At 50.2% G+C, this 24,325-nt stretch overlaps 1 protein-coding gene across 11 annotated transcripts in view; it reads right to left on the bottom strand.

Moving 5' to 3' along the window:
- Positions 1-214: 214 nt before the first annotated feature.
- Positions 215-24,325, bottom strand: part of huwe1 (HECT, UBA and WWE domain containing E3 ubiquitin protein ligase 1) — a 205,966-nt gene continuing 181,855 nt past the window's right edge. For 9 of the 11 annotated variants that reach the window (XM_072566522.1, XM_072566525.1, XM_072566531.1 and 6 more), the window contains 17 exons: positions 20,702-21,158; positions 19,555-19,673; positions 17,969-18,125; positions 16,472-16,604; positions 15,341-15,543; positions 14,658-14,785; positions 12,418-12,514; positions 11,444-11,602; positions 11,046-11,291; positions 10,434-10,551; positions 8,233-8,373; positions 7,292-7,579; positions 5,277-5,382; positions 3,750-3,867; positions 3,408-3,589; positions 2,386-2,576; positions 215-731 (listed from right to left, as the gene is read on the bottom strand). In XM_072566522.1, coding sequence (XP_072422623.1) covers positions 629-731; positions 2,386-2,576; positions 3,408-3,589; positions 3,750-3,867; positions 5,277-5,382; positions 7,292-7,579; positions 8,233-8,373; positions 10,434-10,551; positions 11,046-11,291; positions 11,444-11,602; positions 12,418-12,514; positions 14,658-14,785; positions 15,341-15,543; positions 16,472-16,604; positions 17,969-18,125; positions 19,555-19,673; positions 20,702-21,158 — 2,946 coding nt within the window. In that variant the 3' untranslated portion in view covers positions 215-628. The remainder of the gene's footprint in view (positions 732-2,385; positions 2,577-3,407; positions 3,590-3,749; positions 3,868-5,276; positions 5,383-7,291; positions 7,580-8,232; positions 8,374-10,433; positions 10,552-11,045; positions 11,292-11,443; positions 11,603-12,417; positions 12,515-14,657; positions 14,786-15,340; positions 15,544-16,471; positions 16,605-17,968; positions 18,126-19,554; positions 19,674-20,701; positions 21,159-24,325) is intronic. The other 2 variants (XM_072566526.1, XM_072566532.1) reach the window with 1 other exon arrangement.

The following is a 24,325-nucleotide window of genomic DNA, read 5'->3' as shown; positions in this document are numbered from 1 at the left end:
TATTTATTTACATCTTCAATATTTGCATGGATACAGAGATAAACAAAAGAACGAGACAAACAGCATAGTGGAAAGTGACGTCGAAACAAGTGGTCTCTGTTACTGAGTTAGCAACACCGGAGCCAATTATTTTCATGGTGGAATTCTCTCCATGTTTTTCTTTTTAAAAAAAAAATCTTCTTCTCCCTTCCCCCCCCCCACCCACCCACCCCGATCCCACCCATGTGCAAGTCAAGATAATCCAAGAACGTGTGCGTGCAGGCATTGGTGTGCGCGTGTACACACACACACACACACAAAAATGATGCAACTTAATAGAGTGATGGAGGAGGATTCGGGGGTGGAAGGGACTGGGGAGGGAGGGGAGAATGAAAACAAAAATTCCAAAGTCTGTATTGTTTGTCCCTGCGTGAAGCACTCACTCTAGAAATCCACTTAGCACAGGCAGTGCCTTTTCAGAACGTGTTTTTTTTTTGAAGTCCACTAAGGTCAGTCCAAGGAGACCCAAGTTACACACATTTTACAGTCTTGTTAAAAAATATTCTCCTGTTGCGCACTGCCTTTTATTTCTTAATAGTCCGCTGATCATTTGCTCGTTCATTCATTCCTTCCTTCAATTGCGAAGCTTTCAGGCAAGGCCAAACCCTTCCGAACACTCCTGTATCGCGAGCAGCAGCATGTGACGCAGTTTCTCGTAGCTCTCGTACACTGGGAGGTCCAGTTGGTTAAAGCTGAAGAGGAGGAATATCATTGAGAAGGGTCAGATAATCAATCCCTTTGTTCTCCCTTTACTGACATCTAAACTGCTCCCAATCCTCAAGTCTGTTGCTTTTCTATTCTGGCTAATTTGTACATCTCTTCCTTGTATCTAACACTATCCCTAATTTCCCTTGTTGACCATAATCCAGATAACTTCCCCATTTAATTTCGGTGCCAGACAGGAGGGGGCAATTGCTGCAGTTCCACCTCGAGCTCTTTACGTGTTTGCCATTGCCTTTCTACCATAATCCCCAAGTAATTCATCACAGCCAGCTCATACCTCTCACCATTGTAGTATCCTCTGTTCATATTCAGAGGAATCCCAGAGGATTCCTCAGAGTTGACACAGTTGATTCTATCTTCATGTGGAATTCTATCATGTTATGCTCACTCTTCCCCAAGGGGCTGATTACACCTAGGGCTGTCAATTATTCTTTTCTCATTACACAATTCCCAATCTAAGATGCCCTGTTCTCTACCTGATTCCTCATGCATGAGAGCAGGAAACACGCCACAAATTCCTCTACGGTATTGTTACGAATGTGATTTGCTCAATCTATACACAGACTAAAGTTGTCCATTATTACAGATGCACTATTGCTTGCATCTCCAATTCCCTGTTTGATGTCGTCCCCCACCATTACCAGGGCGTTTAGGGGTTGGGGTGAGTGTGGTGTTATACAAACTCCACCACTGGTTTCTACCTCTTGGCGTTTTTCAGCACTACCCATACAAATTCCACCTCAGCTAAGCTAATATCCTTCCCTACTATTACATTAACGGTCTCTTTAACCAGCAATGCTACTCCATCTCCTTGACATCTGTCCATCCTTCCAAAAAACTGAATACACCTGGATATTCAGTACACTTGGTCACCCTGTAGCCACGTCTCTGTAATCTCAGCTATATCTACTCACAAGAGCTAATTTCTCCACTCTGTGCATTAAGACTTAAAGCCTTAAGGCTGTTTGATTTGGTGAGGAGTGGGGCAAGGCAAATCAGATTTACTAACTGGTTAGACCTGTTTAACAGGAGAAGGGAGTCCATGGCAGATTGGTAATTCAATCAGCCACGATCTCATTGAATGACAGTCATCAACCGCCTCTCTTGCTCCTGCAGGTCTGGGTTTAAGTAGGACAACTGCAGTACGATAGAACTTCAATACACCACATGGTTAGATAAAGTGAAAGAGTGAGAAAAGACCTTGGTATTTCTCCAGCACCTTTGTGTTCCAAAGCATTTCAAACATATAGCTCTGGAACCAGGGGGCCACAACTGAAAATATAACTGAGATATTGATGAGATGAGGGATGAACCTTTAGAGTTCTCTACCCCAGAGGGCTGTGGGAGCTGAGTCTTGGAATATATTTAAAGTAGAGATTGATAGATTTCCGATTACCAGTGGTGAAAGGTTCATGAGGTGAGCTAAAAGCATTGAAGTGGCTAATCAGCAGAATGGGCTTGACAGATTGAATGGCCTCCTCCTGTTCCCACATTCTTAAGAGGACATGTTTCCAGACATACTGTAGCAGCAGAAATGAGACCCCACTCCTGACAGAACGCGTGGCTTGGACACTGCCTCAGTTAAAAGTATCCCAGAGACACAGCACCGCGGTGAATCCTTACCAAGTGTGAGCAGAGGGTAACCGGTCAGTGGAGCGATCATCTCGGTGAATCTGGAACTTCTGAATGCCATTCATTCCTTCTAAGGCAGCAAAGCCCTGGAGTGGGACCTTGGAGGTGCCGGTGACAAACTGCAGGAACTTGGCACGATCAGCCTGGTCAAAGGAGCGCAGTGCCCGCCAGAACCACTGAATCTGTGGGTGAGAGACGGTGCTGTGAAACCTATTTAACATGGGCAGGGACACCTGTCCACCCAATGCACATCGTCCTATTCAGTCATCAAGTCGTGAATGTCAGTACAGAGACAAGGGGCAAAATGGCCTCCTTGGGCAGTGTGATAACTTGGAGATACTGTAACATACAGCAGGACACCGATAACACCGGCCCCCCAGTGGGACAACACTTATATCCGCTCCGTTTCAGGAGCTTTCATTCCAAGCTGACCGAGGAAGTGCTAAAATAATACCTGCACACAGAGAGCAGACCAATTAACTGGCTCCGGCTGCAACCTCACACACCCCAGACCTGTCCCCCATCTGTACTGTACCCCAGTGTTATACAGTGACAGACCTGTCCCCACCAGTACTGTACCCCAGTGTTATACAGGGACAGACCTGTCCCCACCAGTACTGTACCCCAGTGTTATACAGGGACAGACCTGTCCCCACCAGTACTGTACCCCAGTGTTATACAGGGACAGACCTGTCCCCACCAGTACTGTACCCCAGTGTTATACAGGGACAGACCTGTCCCCACCAGTACTGTACCCCAGTGTTATACAGGGACAGACCTGTCCCCACCAGTACTGTACCCCAGTGTTATACAGGGACAGACCTGTCCCCACCAGTACCTCAGTGATTATGCTCTCGCTCACACATGCATGAACAGGCTGATGTTTTCCTGTAAAATACAGGTGGCACGGTTTTGGCCATAACAGCAATGCAGTGACCATTCTGACTGGATGTGGACAGCACAGCACTCACTAACCGCGTGGGTAGGCGAGGGTGACTCCTCTGGGTCCTCACCTGTATCGAGTTAACCTGGTACTTGTGATATTCTGTGTTTGCTTTCAAGTCATCGATGTCAATCGTCGGCAATCCAGAAATGAGAAGCTCCAGCTCCTGCTCGGTGAAAATGGAGATCAGCCTCTTCGGAATAATCTCGTAAAAGCCTTCCAAGAAGGCAGCCAGCTGTTTCCGAATGGCACCTGCCCCAAGACACACACACACACAAAAAACTGAAATCAAGATCTTTACCAGAAAAGCATTTGCCTCTGCTCAGACAGGATTTATGCTCAGTTCGGATTGCCTTCTCCTCCTCCATTTCCCAGCTGCAGGTAACAAACCTGTCCAAAATGCCTCACTTACCGGTCATCTTCATCTGACAAACCAGGTGGACATATTCTTTCTTATTTTCTTCAGTCACGACGATGTGCGCTCCGTTTGGTTTTAGCTCCCGTACCTCGCACACTCCAAACTCCTGCACCTGTCATAGAAGGAGAACAGTGTTTTCACCTATTGGTGCCTCCCTTCTACAGAGAGCACAACCTCAGGGAGGTCGGACAGGGTCAAAGGGAAAGGCCCTGCTGTTGACCCAAAGGCATCATTCGCTTTTCCACCTCTCCCAGTCCCAGCCACGTGGTCTCAAACACTTGCAGTGCCCTCAAGCCTGCTCCTCTAGTCAATCCAACCTTGTCCAAATCGATGAGACTATAGGAGAACCAGTCTATTCAGCTCTGTTATTCAAAAAGCTCATGGCTGATCTGATCACCCTTGAATCCACTTAAAGAAAAGCCTCCTCTCTGGAGGCTTCCTGCCTCTATTCCTGATGAAGGGCTTTTGTCCGAAACGTCGATTCTCCTGCTCCTCGGATGCTGCCTGACCTGCTGGGCTTTTCCAGCATCACTCTGATCTCCAGCATCTGCAGTCCTCACTTTTGCCTCGCATAAAGAAAAGTCTACCTCAGCCCTTAAATATACCTGACTCCAGATCAGAAGGCTGCGTTGTTCAAATCATGTCGGGGTCATAAGTGTTTAGGGCAGCTTGGTGGCTCAGTGGTTAGCACTGTAGCCTCACAGCACCAGGAACCCAGGTTCGATTCCAGCCTTGGGAGACTGTCTATGTGGAGTTTGCACATTCTCCCAGTGTCTGCGTGGGTTTCCTCCGGATGCTCCAGCTTCCCCCCACAATCCAAAGATGTGCGGGTTAGGGTGAATTGGCCATGCTAAATTGCCCATAGCGATAGGTGCATTAGGCAAAGGGAAGTGGGTCTGGGTAGGTTACTCTTCGGCGGGTCGGTCTGGACTGGTTGGGCCGAAGGGCCTGTTTCCACACTGTAGGGAATCTAATCTAATGCCCCAGCCTCAACATTCCTGCGGGGCAGCACGGTGGCACAGTGGTATTAGACTGGGTGGGATATTAAAGGGTGTGGGGAGTGAGGGGGGGGAGAGTGGTATTAGACTGGGTGGGATATTAAAGGGAGTGGGGTGTGAGGGGGGAGAGTGGGGTTAGACTGGGTGGGATATTAAAGGGAGTAGGGAGTGAGGGGAAAGAGTGAGATTAGACTGGGTGGGATATTAAAGGGAGCAGGGAGTGAGGGGAGAGAGTGGGATTAGACTGGGTGGGATATTAAAGGGAGTGAGGGGGGGGGGGGGGGGGAGAGTGGGATTAGACTGGGTGGGATATTAAAGGGAGCGGGGTGTGAGGGGGGAAAGAGTGGGGTTAGACTGGGTGGGATATTAAAGGGAGTGAGGGGGAGAGTGGGATATTAAAAGGGAGTGGGGAATGAGGGGGAAGAGAGCAGTTAGATTGAAGAAGAGATGGTAAGAGGGGTGAAGGGTGTGATTTCTGTCCTGCATCAGACTGCTTGGGGATATGTGCTGTGTCTGTCTGTACCTCTGTACTGAAGGTGAGTTCGTAGCCCAGAGTAGAAACATCATTCTCCAGCAGGTAGACCAGCCCTTGGTAAAAATGGTAATCTTCACTTTCCATGTCTGTGTACCTGCGACAAGAAGACAGAGTTTAAAAAGCCAGGCTCTCGGTGAAGTGCTGCTTCATGCCCATCCTGAGCTAGTGAACCTGTCCCCTCAGACGCAGAACGTGCCCAGAAGCCTGGTTTTTGGACAGCTCCATCCTCAGCCACGCCCCCTCATTCTGCAGGGACATGCCTGACACATATTCAGCCTTTAACCTGTGACCACTCTGGAGTTGTCCATGATGGCCAAAAACACACAGTCACAAAATATTCAGGGCTCTCCTGCGTTCCTCACAGGCATCAGTCTGCAGGACAGGAATGTGTCACTGTGCCCAACTTCCCCTCGCCTCTCTGATGTAACTAAATAACTCTGTTGTGCTCCAAACTGCTCAGGGGGCACACTCACCGCAATCTAACAAGCTCTTCCAGCTCGGGGCAGCAACACGCCACCTTGGGGCCAGCAGCGGCAGGAGGATCGGATGAATGTCAGACAACCACTGAATCACCCCACTTTACATTCAATGGTGCCCTGGTGGGGAGCAACCTCACCTGACTCCAAACCCCACCCCAAAGACTCAATAATCGACTCCAGGCCCAAACCCAGTACTGAGGGAGGGCCAGACTGCTGCCTGTTGAATAAGTTACCCTTAAGCAACTTGTTAATAGGCACATTCATTGGCCCATTTTCCCCAAATGGAAGTGGTAGCTATGGTTAACCACACAGGTCCCAGTTATGTATTTACTGAGTATGTGGAACATTCTTTGTTCCAGTCCTACTTGGGTTCCCTCCCCAGTACTTCAACGATGTCATCGCCGTTGCTTCCTGCTCTCATCCAGAATTGGAAAAATGCCCAAATTTTGATTCTGACTTCCATCCTTGTCTCAACTTTCACCTGGTCCACCTCAGAGTTTCCCCCTCCTTTCCTGGTCTCCTCAGTCTCCATAACGACATTTGAACAGAAACGACAAGAGATGGAGAAACTGGGAGAATGGAAGCGTTCTTACAGAAACCACGACGGCACTGACCGACACGGGTGCTTCTGACATATCCTCCCCATTTCTCAATCAAGGACTCTCCAAGTTACACAGGGCACTCAGCCAGGTCTGACCCATCTCCTGCACTTCTGCCCTCATTCCTTCCTCTCCACCCCAGAATGATAGGACTCCCATTTCCACCACCTCATCAGTCAAAGACTCAACCCCCACCATTTCTGCGATCTTCAGCAGGATACCACAAACGGAAACCTCTTCCCCCTCCTCAGTCAGCACTGTGTAGGGACTGCTCTCTGCAGGCCACTGCAGTGTTCCTGTTATTCCTCACCAACACCTCTCCACCTCCCCTCACCCTCACCCCTACCCACCCCACGGCACCTTTCCATGCAATTGCAAACTGCGTAACACTAGCCTCCTCTAACCCGCCATCCTTCCCTAAATGCAGCTTGGATGACTGCTTGGCAGATACTTGCGCTGTGTTGGGAGGAATTACCTGCTCTCTCCAGGCACTAATCATTTCAATACAGTCTTGCTAACATGCTAACACTTTGGTCCTGGGCCACTTCGCAGTATTCTAGTGAAGCCCAACGCAAGGCAGAGGAACAGTATCTAACATTTGACAGCACTACTTCAGAGCATGACCTCTGGCTGCATTTTGATTCAATCAGCACTCACCCTGTCTATTTTCCACTATCACCACCCGGCATTAACACCTATTTTACAGCACAGCCACTCCTTTCTCATCACAAGCACTCCCTTTGTCTTTCACTCTGGGCACCCACCCCCTCTGTCCCACCCCCCCGTTCACTGGACTCGAGATGTTAACTCAGTCCCTGTCTCGCTGCAGGCGCTGCCAGACCTGCTGAGTTTCTCCACAGTTTCTGCTGCCCGTCTGTCCACAGACCGACCTCCCTCTTGCGGGAGTGAACCCCAGTGAGCGTACCTGACTGATTTGCCAAGGATGTGTTTGTAGAAGGACCGGGTGAAGTAGCACTCCAGGAGGCGGTTGTCATAGACCGCCTTCGCCACGATGCGGCCCACAAACTTGAAGTAGCTGAGGTGGTTGGGGTTACAGTGCGACGACGGGTTGATGGTGTATGTGACGCGGTCGCCTGGCGATGTCCTGAACAGTGCGTACATGGGGTTGAACATTTCCCTCGAGATAATCATGTACCATTCCCGCAGTAGGCCGCCAGCATCCTGCCCCTCCTCCCCTTCGAAGACAATGTACCTGCAGGAGAGCAAAACCATTGAGATTCAGAGCTGGGCGGATTTGACTGTCCCACACCACTCTGCACCTCACAGGTTTGGGGCCAACGCACCTACACTCCAGAGGACGGAAAGGCAATACAAAGTACAGAGAAAAGCACACACATTCAGGTCAAGAAAGTGATACAGCGCGCAACCAAAACATTGCTCAACTGACAAAGGTGAATCATCCATCGAGTGCCACTTCAACCTCACTCTCTGGTTGGGAGGCCCAATCCCCCTGTATTGGATAAACAGACACCCCGCTCAGGTTTCGTCCTGCCTCCCATTTGGGATTGCTCGCACACAAAGGGGGGGGGGGGTGTGATTCCTCAGCAGCCCCGGGAGTCTCTCCTACCCTGGAGAAGTTCTCACCAAGTGGCAATCGGAAAGAGTCTCCAAGCGGAGGCTGAGATTCGGCTGCACCAGAAAGTACAGAAATCGTGGACCATTGGGGAACAGAGCCAGCAGCACCACAGACCGTTCAAGGTGGCTCCGGAAAGCAGATGGTGCACAGTCTCCGCCCGGGGTTGGAAACAAGGAGCAGAGGGTGATAACCAAACTACCCAAGGCCGCCGTTTATCGGAGTCCCCTCAGCTTTTCAAGAGAAGAGGTTTGAGACAGATAGCCGCTTACAGCCGGTTCTTCATCTCTTCAGGGGACTTCCTGTGGAGCTCCCGGTACGAATCCTCAAAGACGTGGTCCCTCCTCACATGCACTGCCAAGTCCTCCTTTCGGATTCCTTCGTCCAACCGCTCCAACTCTTGACGAAAGTACCTGCGCAAAGGAAGCAGAGCAGGTACATCAGCAACTCAGTGACAAAAGGTCACTGCTAGGCCAGGGGGAGATCCACGAGGATATACAATAGGGCCTGAATACCGGATCCCAACTCCCGAGTCAGGTAAATCCCAGAACTCTGTGGGAAGCTAGGATGACGACTGATGGGGCCCCTAACATCGCTAGCTACAGGTGAGGTGCTGGAAGACTGGAGGCTGGCTAATCTGGTGCCATTACTTTAGAAAGGTGGCAAGGAAAAGCCAGGGAACTATAGTCCGGTGAACCTGACATCAGCGGTGGGCAAGTTGGAGGAGGGGACTCTGAGGGACAGGATGGACATGTACGTGGAAAGACGAGGACTAATTTGGGGTAGACTGTGTGGGAAATTGTGTATTTTTAACTTTTTGAAGAAACGAGTAAGACGACTGATGAAGGCAGAGCAACAGGCGTTGTTTATATGGATTGCAGCAAGGCATTCGATAAGGTTCCGCATGGTAGATCGGTTAATAAGGTTAGGTCTTGTGGGATCCGGGAGTGCTGGCCAATTGGATACAAATTTGACTTGAAGGTAGAAGACTGACGATGGTGGTGGAGGGTTGTTTCACGGACTGGAGGCTGTGACCAATGGTGTTTGTCACTGATAGAAATGATTTGGATGTGTATAAAGGGGTGCATGCGCGCGTGCATGGTTGGATGGTCTACAATGAAAGGACTTAGGTTGAAGGTGAGAGGGGAAGATTTAACTGGGACTAAGGGGTAACTTTTTCCACACAGAAGGTGGTGCGCATATGGAACAAGCTGTCAGAGGAAGTGGAGGCAGCTGGCTCAATTACAGCATTTAAAAGGCATTTGGATGGGTAGATGAATAGGAAGGGTTTGGAGGGAGATCTGGGCCAAGTGACAGCAAACGGGACTAGGTAACACTGGGATTCTGGTTGACACAGACGAGTTAAACCAGGGAGCCTGTTTCTGTGCTGTATGACTCTGACTCCCATTCTTGACCCTACTCCCAGACGATGTCTCAGCCGGTCAGAGTTTCCCAGCACGTGGGTGGGGGAACAGATGTCATTTCGAAGTATGGGTCAGTTCCAGGCCATAGCTGCGGCCACAGTCTAACTCTGAAATCGAGTGTACAAGTTCGGCTTTAGGCAGTGGAGCACACGTTAAGAAATATATAAATCAATCTGAATGAAAATAACAAAATTGCTACACTCTCAGATTGTGGTTTGAAAATACTGACTAGCTAATATCTGGACGAGAAGGAAAGCCAATGTCCTGATCTATATGCCCACTCTGACCCACACTGAGATTTTTAACTGTCCTATTGCAGAGGCAATGTAGATAGAGATACCACAAGTGCTCACATCAAGGGATTTAAAAAGGAAAGACAGTGCTCCTGAAACAGGGTCTGTGGGCATTCCAAGTCGACAAGGACTGAGGACCTTAGCCAAGTCATCAGGGTCAGAGGAAACGTGAAACTGAAGGTGGAGGGGGTTCAGAAGAGACTTATCACAATGTTGCTGGGAATGGAGGGACTGAATTATAAAGAAAGACTAGAGGGACTGGGACTTTTTTCACTGGAACATAGGAGGTTAAGAGGCGACCTTACATTTATAAAATAATGAGGGGTATAGATAGAGTTAATGGAAGGTGTCTTCAAGATGGGAATTTCAAGACTAAGGGGGACAATTTAAGATGAGAGGAGAGAGAGATTTAAACAGGGCAAGAGGGACAATTTGTTTTTCCAACAAAGTTGGCTCATGTGTAGAATAATTTCCTGAGGAAGTGGTGGATGTAGGTACAGTTACAATGTTTAAAAAATATTTGGATTGGTACATGATTGGGAAAAGTTTAGAGGGAGATGGGCCAGGAGCAGGCAGGTGGGACTGGTGTAGTTTGGGATTATGGACTGGTTGGACCGAAGGGTCTGTTTTTGTGATGTATGACTCGACGATCCAGGAGTTCTTCCCCCACCTCCCCCGACAGACCTATCCACCAAATACAGTGCACAGGTGGCACCAGAGTACAGACACAGAGTCTGTGCCTTCACAGCAACTTACTTGCGTTTGACGTCAAAGTCCAGGATGCGAATGTAATCCACAAGGACAGCAAAGGGACCGTCTGCCAAGTGCGTAGTTGACTGCCGCAGGATCTGGTTCAGCACAGTTCGATGGGTTTCTGAGAAACGGCAAGAATTTAGAATCACAGATCGCTCAGGCAGCTCACAGCTTCTTGTACAAACCAAATCTGCGGAGCTACTTTTAAAATGTGACGTATTTCAATTGACATTTCATCTCCATGCATCCTGTATAGCATGGGAGTTTAGCTCTTTGTAATCTTTCAAACTGAAAGTAAAGCTCTCTCTACACTGTCCCCCCATCAAACACTCCCAGGGACAGGGACAGCACGGGGTTAGACACAGAGTAAAGCTCCCTCTACACTGTTTCTTCCCCCCCCCCCCCAATAAAACATTCCCAGGATATTACAGACAGAGTAAACTTCTCTCTGCTCTTTTAAACGGAAAATAAAGCTCAGTCTAGCTGTCCCCATCAAACATTCCCAAGCAGACAGACATTCAGTTCTGCATCTTTAAACAATCCTCAGCAGATTGATCCAAATCCTATAGGGCCAGCCTCTTGTTTCATTGTCCCCAGCCCCAACCTTTCACCTACCTGCGAAGCGCAGGAACTTCTGTGTGTCCGGAGGCAGGTTCGAGGAGATGTGCATGGAGGAAGGCTCACGGGAGAAGAAGGGGTCCAGGGAGGATGGGGTGGCTGGGGTGACGGGGGCCGGAGAGAGGGGCGGTGCCTCATCTTTGATGTGCGCCAGCTGGCTCTCCCTCGTGTCCCTCACGGGCGGCTTGCTCTCCCTCTCCGTTGCATGGACCAGGAAGAAGGCCTCAACTGCGGGCTGCAGCACTGCAGGAGGGAGCGATAGAAAGAGAGAGAGAGAGAGAGAGAGAGAGAGAGAGAGGGGGAGAGGGAGAGAGAGAGAGACACAAATGTCAAAACAAGAGGAAGCTGTACGGAAACACGAGCAAGCCAACTGCTGTTTTGTAATGCTGCCTCACCAAGGACTGCGTGCTGGTCGTGCGACTCCTCCAGTTCCTTCAGGCACTCTCCCAACATGTCCCACAACTCGTCCAGGCTCAGCTGCTCACTCAACAGCGGCAACTCAGGCAGCTTCTCCTCTTCCTTCTCCTTCTCGCTTGCTTGGCTTCCGTCAGAACCTGCAGAGAAGCGATGAGACATTTATAGGACTCTTATAGACTCTATACAGAGTTCAATTTTAGGGCCTGAACACCATCTTCCATGTCCTTTACCCACCCTCACACCCCAGGCCCTGCCAACGACATCGGCTGCTCTCAGCGCAGACAACTCATTTACTCCCACTCACTGTCCCAGTCATCCACTTTTCTGTGGCTTAACTGCCTGGGCTCTCCCAGTTCTGAGGAAGGGTCACTGGAACTGAAACCTTAACGCTGCTTTCTCTCTGTCCCCCTACACATGACGTGTAGGTGCCGGTATTGGACTGGGGTGGACAAAGTCAAGAATCACACGACACTGGGTTATAGTCCAACAGGTTTACTTGAAACAGCAAGCTTTGACAGCCTCTGCTCTTTCCTCAGACAGCTAGTGAGAGAGAACACATCGGATGCAGAATTGCTCGGTAAAAGAGCTATGGGTCATATCTCGGGACAGTAGTTCTGGGATTTACACATGAACCAATCAAAACCTGCATCCCCAATCTAAATGATCAAAGATTCAATAGCCATCGAGGTGTGTTCAACACATTGATTGGCGCAAGGTGTAGAAGATCAAAGGGTCATACTTATAAATTCTACATCCGATGTGTTCTCTCTCACTAGCTGTCAGAGGAAGGAGCGGGGGTTATGAAAGCTTGCTGTTCGAAATAAACCTGTTAGGCTCCAACCCGGTGTTGTGTGGATGTTAAGATTCTCTCTACACAGACACCGTGGGACTCGAGTTCCTGCAGCAATTTCTGCCCCTTACATCACATGGGCCCGCCTGTTCGCACACGTACCAAGTGACAGGGACTCCTGGGCAGCTGGCGATGGCTGGTCCACATCCATGGGAGATTCATCTCTTCGAGAAGCTCCTTCTGCCGGGTTTGCCTCGGACTTCACCGGCAGGAAGAGGATGGTTTTTAAAAAAAAGAGAGAGGAAGGTAAGCAGAAGTGACGGAAGGAGTCAGTGGGTGTGAAAGGGTCCGTTTGAACGAGCAGTTCAGGCAGGGCGGTGTAACTTGGTGGCAGTTTGGTCTCAAGCTGGGCGTGAGGAGATAAATCGCAAGGACAACCTCACCTTTGCTCGGTTCTGACACCCCGAAAGAGTGCTCCTGGGAACGTCTCTCCCTCAGTCCACCCGACACCACTCTGCACAGTCCATAGACTCATTGTACCCTCTCCCCCTCTGGACCATCAGTCCCCTACCTGTAGTACTGACAGGCAAACACAACTCCGCCGAGACACCTTTTACAGCTTCCATTGGCCCAGGAACAGCGTAAAGCTGTGGTGCAGAACCCACCAGGTTAAAGAGTAACACGCCCAGGTCCCTCACAGTAAGGGGCTGACACTTCTGTCTAAGTCAGAAACTCAATGAAGTGCTTTCAAAGCTCAATCCCTGATGGAGAGGACACAAACTCAAATGAGCACAGTCTCTGTACTGAGTCAGATCAGCGATTCATTACCATGTTGGAGGGGAGGTAAATATTATCCAGTGGGAACAGTCAGCTCTACTCCAGCCCATCTCACCTTACGGTCACCTGGCTGGAGGCAGACTCGGCCTCGGTTTATCAACGTTATTGCTTTCAGGACTGAGGGACACCACTACCTTCTCCAGGGGCAACGAATGCTGGCCCAGCCAGTGACAGAGCTGAAAATGTGTTGCCAGAAAAGCTCAGCAGGTCAGGCAGCATCCAAGGATTCCTGAAGAAGGGCTTATCCCCAAAACGTCAATTCTCCTGTTCCTTGGATGCTGCCTGACCTGTTGCGCTTTTCCAGCAACACATTTTTCAGCTCTGATCTCCAGCATCTGCAGTCCTCACTTTCTCCTCCAGCCAGTGACACCCAGTACCCATGAAATCGGGAGTTAAGAGACAAGTTCCTCAAGAAAAAGGTGCAAGCTCTCACGCTTTTCAAAGCTTACCAGGGAACTGGTACGTAACGTCTCTGTTGTTTGGGTTATTAGCCACTAGTCATGGCCCTGCACTCACCCGGCAGGATTGCTCTCCTGAAATAACTATAACCCCCCGCACAGTCTGAATACTAAACCCAGTGAGTCCGGAAGAGCTGCTCACAGTCGTTAAAGGCAAAGACTCCAAAGGATGGTTCAACAAGTCACCAGGAACTCTGCAAACCCAACCAACAGGTACAAGCGGCCGCCATGTCGGGAAAGCAAAATGAGAAGTGGCTTCTGCAGAGCAACAAACAGAAAGCCAAGTACCACACAGCAGTGGGGTGTGTGTGTGTGTGTGTGTGTGTGTGGGTGGGTGTGTGTGTGTGAGTGGGTGGGTGTGTGTGTGTGAGTGGGTGGGTGGGTGTGGGTGTGTGTGGAGGGGGGAAGAAAGCAGAGGAGGTGGTGATATTGGATTTCCTACCCTGAGACCATGTGCTGCTGCCAACCAAGCAAGCACAGTGGCCTCCCCAACCCACCTGGGGGGGGGGGTGTGTGTGTGTGTGTGCGCGCGCGTGCGCGTGTGTGTGTTTAAGTGTGAGCTGATATGAACAGCAGAGCATGGTGCAGAGATGGCCACACGTACCACCCATGTACCACCGTAGCCTCCCCTCTCAGTACGTCACACGCTGCACACTCCCAAACCTCCCCCCCCCCCCCCACCATCGGATACTGGAATATAGTGTGTTGTACAGTCAGTGCTCTCAGATTGCAACACAATCCCTATTAGGCCAGAGGCGTGCCTACAGACATGTTTCTCAATTAGCAGAGAACTGGAGCAGGCTTGGGGTGAGAGGGGGGGGGGGGGGGGGGGGGGGGTGGGTGGGGAGGAGGAGGAGTGAAACAGGCCACCTTTGCAGCCTTGAAGGATACAGGGAGCAAACTCCGGCCAAGGGAAGGGCTTAAGCAAGGTTAGCGATCGCAATGGGAGGAACACATCGCAAACACAGACGGAAACCTTGAATCGCTGCGCCTCTGTTCAGAAACAAAACAACGGCATGCCCGACGGACAGAAACGGAACAGAAAACATTCAAACTAAGAAACTAAAACCACAAGTGCCCTGCAAGCGGCACAGGCATCATGCTAACCATGGCTGTTTGCTGCTGTCTTCTGGCTTGTTGGCCCTCACGTACCATTTGTATGATGGCGTCAGCCTCAGCCTCCAGCTGCCGCACAGCTGCCTGGATGCTGCTTGCCGAACCCATTGTTGAGGTTCCTGAGAAACAGACGGAGGAGACAGACGGAGGAGGGGGGGAGAAAGAGAGACAGGTCAATTTCATTTCTCCACACCATGGCACCTCTGCCCCAAAGGAACAGCGCACCCAGCCATTTCACCGCAAAGCACTACGGCAAGTTACGACATGATTGAACCCCGTCAACCGCTCTGATCAGGAGCAATGCCACGGGTGGATCATCACCCCCTGATTATTCCACTGTAAAGCGCTGCAGCGAGTTACAACGTGACTAAATACCGCCACTGCTCTGATCGGGAGCGATGAGAAAAATGAGGGGGTACAAAAAACAAGGAGAATTAAATCTGACGGCACATCTCCAAGACTGTGCACGGGAATGCAAAACTCACTGGGCACAGGGTGGCACTCTTAAGCAAGCCGCGTTCTCCAGAAGGTCCAAGGACACCACTGGGGTCCTGAGTTCTGAGGGAGGAGTGTGTGGCCCAGATACACAGACACAATCACAGACTTCGCGTGGGGGGTTGATGTTTGTGCCAGACCGCGGTGTCTCCCTACCCCACCACCGTATTCACTCGTACCTAGCCGTCCCGTCTCCTTGGCTTTCTTGTTTGCGCGCCGGGTGGCGTCCCGAAGCTGGATGATGACCTGAAGGATGCGGAGGAAGAACTTCTGCGTGGAGGTCTTGGAGGTCAACATTGACATGGAAGGCAACTGGAGCTCCCGGCCACCGAGCGGGCGCTTGTGAGATGCCACGATGACCACGTTCTCCGCGGTATCGAACCTGGAGGGGACGAGAGAAAACTTCAGCCGACATTTCCAAAAGCCCGCTGTACACGCTCCACTCAAGTACAGAGCAGAAAGGCCCACAGCTCACACTGTCCACGGACACGAACCCACAATCTCGGATGATTTACGAAGTACTGGGCGGGACCGAGTCAGTGAAGACACCAAACCCTACACACCATCTCGATCACCACCCTAATTCAAGGCAACAGATCCATCGTCACAGTCAACATTCATCCCTCAGAGAATCACAGAAACAGGCCATTCAGCCCATCAAGTCCACACTGACCCTCCAAAGAGCATCCCACTCACCTACACTATCACTGGAACTCTGTATTTCCCATTCCGCATCCACTTAGCCTGTACATCCCTGGGCACTACGGGGACAATTTAGCACGGTCAATCCACCTTGCTAAATTGTCCCATAGTGCCCAGGGATGTGCAGGTTAGGGTGGATTGGCCGTGCTAAATTGTCCCCGTAGTGCCCAGGGATGTGCAGGTTAGGGTGGATTGGCCGTGCTAAATTGTCCCCGTAGTGCCCAGGGATGTGCAGGTTAGGGTGGATTGGCCGTACTAAATTGGAGAATGTGCAAACTCCATACAGACGGCTGCCCGGGGGCTGGAATTGAACCTGGGTCCCTGGCTCAGTGAGGCAGCAGTGCAAACCACTGAGCGTCTGTGCTGCCAGACCACAAAAATGGATTGACAGCGCGGATTTCAACAAGGCTGACTACTGTAACTTAAAACAACGGCTAAAATAGGAGGGGCAGTTTAAGAACAAAATAGCAGGTACGCTCTGCAGACAGACAGGCCACTGTTAGCCGGGGTCGGGGGCTTGCAAACAGCACGGGCTTCCTGCCCACTGCAGGCCCCGTGCAGCCAAGAAAGGGAAAGCTGCTTCCTGCTCCCACGGCGACTGGTCTTACCGGCTCTGCATCTTCCCCTTCAGTTTGGTCAGGTGCGGGTGGTCATCTGGTGTCCCATCGGGAGATGGGCCCTCTGAGTGCGCTCTCCGCTGCTGCTCCAGGTTATACTCCCGCAGCTCGGCCAGTAAGGTACCTGACAGAACCCCCCGGCGGGGGGTGAACAGAGAAAGCAGGCTCAATGGTCTGGAAGGGCGGCAGCAGAAGCAACTCAAAATGCCAGCAGGGGGCAGAAAAGTGAGAGAGAGAGAGAGGGGTGGGGACACGCGAGTAGAGGGAGAAATTTACAGGAAAGGGGTTGAGCTGAGCGGGTCTTTCACTGCTCAATTCTGCGAAAAATCCAAGGGAGATGCGGAAATGCAGACACTCGGGCAGGATCTTCACTGTGAAACAGGAACTGCTGGGAAAGCCCAGCAGAGTCGGAGGAGAGAAATCGGATCCACCATCAATTTCTCTTCATAGATGCGACCAGACCTGCTGAGCTTAGCCCAACAATTTCTGTTTTGGTTCCTGACTCCCAGCACCCCACAGCTCTTTCAGTTTTTCATTTTAACGTGCCCACCGGGAAGCCTGAGATTCAACTAGCGGATCACCGGTGATTTATCACTGGCTGAGTGGTCTCCCGCACTCAGATTGTTTCATGGCTACTACAACCATCACAGAGTTGTCCACTGCAGACAGGGTTTTTGTCAAGGTAGTAATAGAACGCAGGGGAATGCAACCACAAGGGAAACGACGACTTTTCAACAGGTCCAGAGTCCACACACAAGTGGTCAATGGTGAACAAGGACATAAACTTGCAAGGAGGTGCAAAGGATGAATGGCCTCCTTCCTATCGGAAAGGGTTCAGAAAACATTTACAAGGATGTTGCCAGGGTTGGAGGACTTGAGCTACAGGGAGAGGTTGAACAGGCTGGGGCTGTTTTCCCTGGAGCGTCGGAGGCTGAGGGGTGACCTTATAGAGGTTTACAAGATCATGAGGGGCATGGATAGGGTAAATAGACAAAGTCTTTTCCCTGGAGTCCAGAACTAGAGGGCATAGGTTTAGGGTGAGAGGGGAAAGATATAAAAGAGACCTAAGGGGCAACCTTTTCACCCAGAGGGTGGTACGTGTATGGAATGAGCTGCCAGAGGAAATGGGGGAGGCTGGTACAATTGAAACATTTAAAAGGCATTTAGATGGGTATATGAATAGGAAGGATTTGGAGGGATGCAGGCCAGATGCTGGCAGTTGGGACTAGATTGGGCTGGGATATCTGGTCGACATGGATGGGTTTTCCTGCTGTGCACCTCTATGACTAGGAATTAACTGGCCTGAGCACAGGGTTTGAAAGGTCATTATAATGGGGAGGGGAGTCGTCACCAAGTCTCACACAGGCTGAGTAATATCGAGGAGGCAGCACCTCCTGGGGATGAGTGGGGAAGAGAGGGGGCGAGGATGTGTGGACACAGGGAACAGAGAGAGACAGTACGGTGGTGAGAAGGGAGGAGGGTTGGTACCTATCTGCTGGCAGAGCGTGTATCCCAGTTGGCGGGCTCCACTGAGCAGCAGTTTCAGGACAGTGTCCCTGGTCCCTGGCTCGCCCCTGGACAGCTGCAACAGGATGTTCGCTGCATCTTCAAGGCCTTCTTCGGAACACGAGTGGGAGGTCAGCACCTGTCACAACACAAGAGACGGAGAAGGTTATCACAGGAGTCAGGAAATGCCAGCCCCACGCTGGGTTAGAAACCCCAAACCTTTGGAGAATGATTTGACGTCATTCACTCTGGTCATGTACTTAGGTACAGCGAAAAGGTTTGTATCGCGAGCAGTGCTGGCAGATCATGCCATCCAAAGTGTGTTAGGGTAATAGGACAGAGTGAAGAATACAGTGTTACAGCTGCAGAGGAGGGGCAGAGAGCAGGTCAACATTAAATTTAACATTTGAAAGGTCAGTTCAGAAGTCCAGTAACAGCGAGGAAGCAGCTGTCACTGAAAGCACCTAACCTCCCCATTTGGGGAAATGTAGTGGTTACACTTCTAATAAATTAATTCTTCGCCAGACTGTGGCTACCACTTGGCTCTGTAACTGCCCAAGTAGCTGGTTAGTCTTTTAACTCATCCAGGGAAGGTGGGCCCAGCATTTATTGCCCATAGGGCAGTTAATAGTCAACCTCATTGCTGGGAGTCTGATGAGAGCAGGAGGTAGTCAACCTCATTGCTGGGAGTCTGACGAGAGCAGGAGGTCCGAGGGTGACCAGAGCAGGCAGCCCCGGCGGCGGGGGGGGGAGAGAAGAAGAAACCAGAGAGCAGGGCAGCCCGGGGGCGGGGGGTGAGGTCGAGCCCTTGTGAGGAGTGCAACCCCGGTGTGGTTCAGCAATTATGGATTGTGGCGTTGATGTGTTGAGTGCTTCTGTGTTTTTCCTACTTATTGAGTCAGGAGGAATGTCATGTTGACCTTTTTAAACTTGTGCTGTCCATTTTGCTTTCTGCTCTGTACTGCGAGGTAACCTGTATACCTACGGCTCAGACGAATCGTGACTATAAACCCTCAGTCGATTCAAATTCAACCCAGAATAAAAAAGCAAGCCTTGCTCACCGAGGCCACAAGATTACCGTGTTCATGCAGGGAAGGCCATTCTTATCCAGCCTGGCTTACACAGGAACCAGACTCAGAGCAATTGGATTAACTCTCAGATGCTCTCTCAAAGAGCTGCAGTGAGGCACCCCATGTGTACTCAGGGTGGGAGCAGTCACGGGAAAGCCAAGCTAAAAACAGCAATGGCCCCAAGTCACCCAATTGCAACAGCCCTTCAATAAACACACAAGGACCGAGCCAGAGAATACAATTCTCCAACGTGCCTCCAAGAAAAACGGATGTGGTTTGGAGAGTGCCATTCCTGACTGGATAATCGAGACACAGGAAAAATCAAACCACTTTGGGATCAGAGACACCCAGAGGCTTGGCGTCAGTGATGGTCCTTGGCTGAAGTTAGGACCAAGAGGAAGCTGGAGTCGCCAGGTGGGATGGAGCAAGAAGAGATGGGAGGCGCTCCACGCGCAGGGGATGGAAACACCCCAAAAGGCAGCCAATGTCTTACGTTACCTCCACGGAAAGCTGCAACTGTTTCTCCGTCAAACCAGAGTTCTGGATCTTGCTTTCGTTGGCACTGGCAGCTCCTTCTGGCGTGGCTTTAGCCGGAGACTTGGCTGCTTTCGGAGGAGCTGGTGAGAAATGGGACAGCAGGTTACATTCGACGGACCGACGGGGATAAGTTACGGGAGGGTACTTGCCCTACTCGGTCAACGTTCACACAGCACATTCCTATTGCTGCCAATGCTAGTAGCGAGTACCAGATCGGGAGCACAGACGGGACAAGTCAGGGGCAAGTTAAAAGCAGCACAAGTCTCTCCCAGCTGTAAATATCAATGAAGTACTGTACTCTGATTCAGCACTTTTGAGTCGTAAAGAACAGCTGTTAGCCTAGATCACAACTCTGCTTTAAGTTCACCAACAGGTCAACGATACAGGTATTTAACATCAATGTAGCCAGAACCTCAACTGACCTTGGAGCGTTCGATGGGAACAGCGTTGAGGAAACTTTACTCCCAATTTAAAAAAAAGAGTAGTGGTATCTGTGTTTGCAGTTTGTAAGAACAGAGGAAGTTCACTCTCAGTTTCAAGGAGTAGACAGCTTTATTCTGTATCTAACCGTGTGCTGTCCCTGTCCATGGGAGTGTTTGATGGTTGGGGGGGGGGGGGGAAACAGTGTAGAGATAGCATTACTCTGTATCTAACCCCGTGCTGTCCTAATCCCTGATAGCGTTTGATGGGGGACAGTGTAGAGGGAGCTTTACTCTGTATCTAACCCCGTGCTGTCCCTGTCCCTGGGAGTGTTTGATGGGGGGGGACAGTGTAGGGTGAGCTTTACTCTGTATCTAACCCCGTGCTGTCCCTGGGAATGTTTGATGGGGGGGACGGTGTAGAGGGAGCTTTACTCTGTATCTAACCCCATGCTGTCCCTGTCCCTGGGAGTGTTTGATGGGGGGGGGGGGGGAGAGACAGTGTAGAGGGAGCTTTACTCTGTATCTAACCCCATGCTGTCCTTATCCTGGGAGTGTTTAATGGAGACAGTGCACAGGACACATTATTCTGAATCTAGCCCTGTCCTACACGATGTGAGGGCATGCAGAGGGATAGAGGGAGCAGGTCACTGAGACAGAGACACGCCCATGCGGCTGGGAGCACTTACAGGTGACGGAGCCAACCAGGGTCACTTCAGTGGGGCCGCTGTGGTTAATCACGACCTCGGTTGCCTTGTCGGGCAGCGCGATGGAAATGAGCGAGAGGAGCCGCAGAAGTTTTTCCGTCAGCAGCGAGCTACGTCGGATAACCGGGTGCGAGAGCATGTTCATCAGCTGGCCTAGGGGCGATGACTCCAGGCTGCACTGGCTGTTCTCCCCCTCGTTGTTGGACAACGGAGTGGCCTTGACCGAGGTCTTGCCTTTCCGGCTGACATTCATATTGTCCAGCTTGACCAGCAAGTCCCAGAAGTCTGTGGAGATGCCCTGGCTGGGCCCACCTCCTCCCCCCCCACCAGCCGGCTGACCAAGGCACGGGCTGTTGGCCGACTGCTTGTTCAGTTTCTCCTTATCGGTTTCAGTGCTTGCCTCCTTGGTCCTCTGCTGCGTGAAATGGCTCGGGAAGACCTGCAAACAAAGTACAGGGTCACTACCTGATTTACAGAGCTGATTAAACTACTCTTCTACTTGTTCCCCACTCCCGCCATCAATCCGAGGGGGGTTCAGGAAAAGGAATAGGGTTACTCGGCCCCTCCAAACCTATCCCATCCACCCACAGGTGATCTGATTTCTCGATAGTCCTCCCCATACAGGACGGGAAAAATGTGTAGCTGGAGTAGCTGCTTCTTTTTTTTTTGAGGCATTTTAGGTGTTTGAAGGAATTTTCTCAAATTCCAGGAACAGCAATTACTGTGTTATATGCTATGCAATTGTTTTGGAACTTTGGCGGGGAAAAAAAAAGTCAAAACAATGGCACTTTTGAAAGGGAGACAGAGTAAGGCAGTGAGCACATGGTCTGTAAGAGAGAGAGAGAGAGAGAGAGAGAGAGGGAGAGAGAGAGAGAGAGAGAGAGAGAGAGAGAGAGAGAGAGAGAGAGGGAGAGAGAGAGGGAGAGAGAGAGGGAGGGAGAGAGGGAGAGAGAGAGGGAGAGAGAGAGAGAGAGAGAGAGAGAGAGAGAGAGAGAGAGAGAGAGAGAGAGAGAGAGAAGGAAACCCACACTGCTAACTGACACAGCAGTGTATCTGCACAGTTACTGCCTGAATTCATGTATTGCAGGACATAGGAGTGTGACATCGGAGGAAAACAGTGAAATTCACAACTGATCTTGGAGGAACCAGTTTGGGAAAGGTCACAGCACAGTAACGGATAAGTGAATAATTTTAAGTGCAGCCTTGCTGTAAGTCTACAACAGTGAGTAGAGTGGGTTCTTTCTTGATTATATGTTTTTTCTTGGGATATGTCTCTTGATTAAACTTTAAAAATAGAAGCCAGAAGCATTAAGTTAACCTGGAGTAGTGTTTTGTAGAGCAATAAGACAGTGCTATTTTCTGGGTCTGTAGATTGGAAGGAGCAAAATGGCAGGTAAAGGGACGGCTGGAAAATGGGAAGCCTTCAGGAATGAGATAACCAGAGTCCAGAGACAGTACGTTCCTGTCAGGGTGAAAGGAAAGGCTGGTAGGTATAGGGAATGCTGGATGACTAGAGAAATTGAGAGTTTGGTTAAGAAAAAGAAGGAAGCACAAATCAGGTATAGAGAGGAGAGATCGAATGATCGAGTATAAAGGCAGGAAGAGTATACCGAAGAGGGAAATCAGGAGGGCAAAAATGGGGACATGGAGAAAGCTTTGGTAAATACGGTTAAAGGAGAATCCAAAGGGTTAAGGACAAAAGGGTAACTAGGGAACGAATAGGACCCCTAAAAGATCAGCAAAGCCGGAGGAGAAGGGGGAAGATACTAAACGAGTATTTTGCATCAGTATTTACTGTGGAGAAGGACATGGAAGATATAGAATGTGGGAAAATAGATGATGACATCTTGAACAATGTCCATATTACAGGGAAGAAAGTGCCGGGTGTCTTCAAAGGCATAAAGGTGGATAAATCTCCAGGACCTGATCAGGTGTACCCTAGAACTCTGTGGGAAGCTAGAGAAGTGATTGCTGGGCCCTGTGCTGAGATATTTGTATCATCGATAGTCACCGGTGAGGTGCCGGAGACTGGAGATTGGCTGATGTGGTGCCCTTATTTAAGAAAGGTGGTAAGAACAAGCCAGTGAACTATGGACCCGTGAGCCTGACATTGGTGGTGGGGAATTTGTTGGAGGGAATCCTGAGGGACAGGATTTACATGTATTTGGAAAGGCCTGGTTAGGGATAGTCAACATGGCTTTGTGCGTGGGAAATCATGTCTCACAAACTTGAGCTTTTTTTGAAAAAGTAACAAAGAGGATTGATGAGGGCAGAGTGGTAGATGTGATCTATATGGACTTCAGTAAGGCGTTCGACAAGGTTCCCCATGGGAGACTGATCAGCAAGGTTAGATCTCATGGAATACAGGGAGAACTAGCCATTTGGATACAGAACTGGCTCGAAGGTAGAAGACAGAGGGTGGTGGTGGAGGGTTGTTTGTCAGACTGGAGGCCTGTGACCAGTGGAGTGCCACAAGGATCATGCTGGGTCCACTATTTTTCATCATTTATATAAATGATTTGGACATGAACATATGAGGTATAGTTATTAAGTTTGCAGATGACACCAAAATTGGAGGTGTGGTGGACAGCGAAGGAGGTTACCTCAGATTACAACAGGATCTGGACCAGATGGGCCAATGGGCTAACAAATGGCAGATGGAGTTTAATTCAGATAAACGCGAAGTGCTGCATTTTGGGAAAGCAAATCTTTGTAGCACTTATACACTTAATAGTAAGGTCCTAAGGGAGTGTTGCTGAGGAAAGAGACCTTGGAGTGCAGGTTCATAGCTCCTTGAAAGTGGAGTCGCAGGTAACGAAGGCGGCGTTTGGCATGCTTTATTGATCAGAGAACAGGAGTTCAGAGGTCATGTTATGGCTGTACAGGACATTGGTTAGGCCACTGTTGGAATACTGCGTGCAATTCCGGTCTCCTTCCTATCGGAAAGATGTTGTGAAACTTGAAAAGGTTCAGAAAAGATTGACAAGGATTTTGCCAGGGTTGGAGGATTTGAGCTATAGGGAGAGGCTGGGGCTGTTTTCCCTGGAGCGTCAGAGACTGAGGGGTGACCTTAGAGAGGTGTAGAAAATCATGAAGGGCATGGGTAGAATGAATAGACAAAATCATTTCCCTGGGTGGGCAACTCCAGAACTAGAGGGCATAGGTTTAGGGTGAGAGGGGAAAGTTTAAAAGGGACCGAAGGGGCAACTTTTTCACACACAGGGTGGTACGTGTATGGATTGAGCTGCCAGAGGAAGTGGTGAAGGCTGGTACACGTGCAACATTTAAGAGGCATCTGGATGGGTATGGGCCGGGTACTGGCAGGTGGGACTAGATTGGGTTGGGATATCTGGTCGGCATGGACGGGTTGGACCGAAGGGTCTGTTTCCGTGCTGTCCCAGAGGACAATTTATTTGCTCGGTCATCAAGAATTGCCCACCTCTGCCTTCAAAAAAATTCAAGGGTTCTATTTCCACAAATTTGAGGGGCTCCAGTGGTGCTTTGTTAAATATCTAAAGAAACTCTTACTATCTGTCTTTATATTTCTAGTGAGCTTTTTCTCAGTTTTGCCCCTGTTAATTTGTTTCGCCATTCCTTGCTTTTCTT

The sequence above is a fragment of the Chiloscyllium punctatum genome, chromosome 50 (assembly GCF_047496795.1).
Source record: "Chiloscyllium punctatum isolate Juve2018m chromosome 50, sChiPun1.3, whole genome shotgun sequence".
Classification (NCBI taxonomy): Eukaryota; Metazoa; Chordata; class Chondrichthyes; order Orectolobiformes; family Hemiscylliidae; genus Chiloscyllium; species Chiloscyllium punctatum.
The sequence above is the reverse complement of the archived record's forward strand: the minus strand, read 5'-3'. Positions and strand labels throughout refer to the sequence as shown.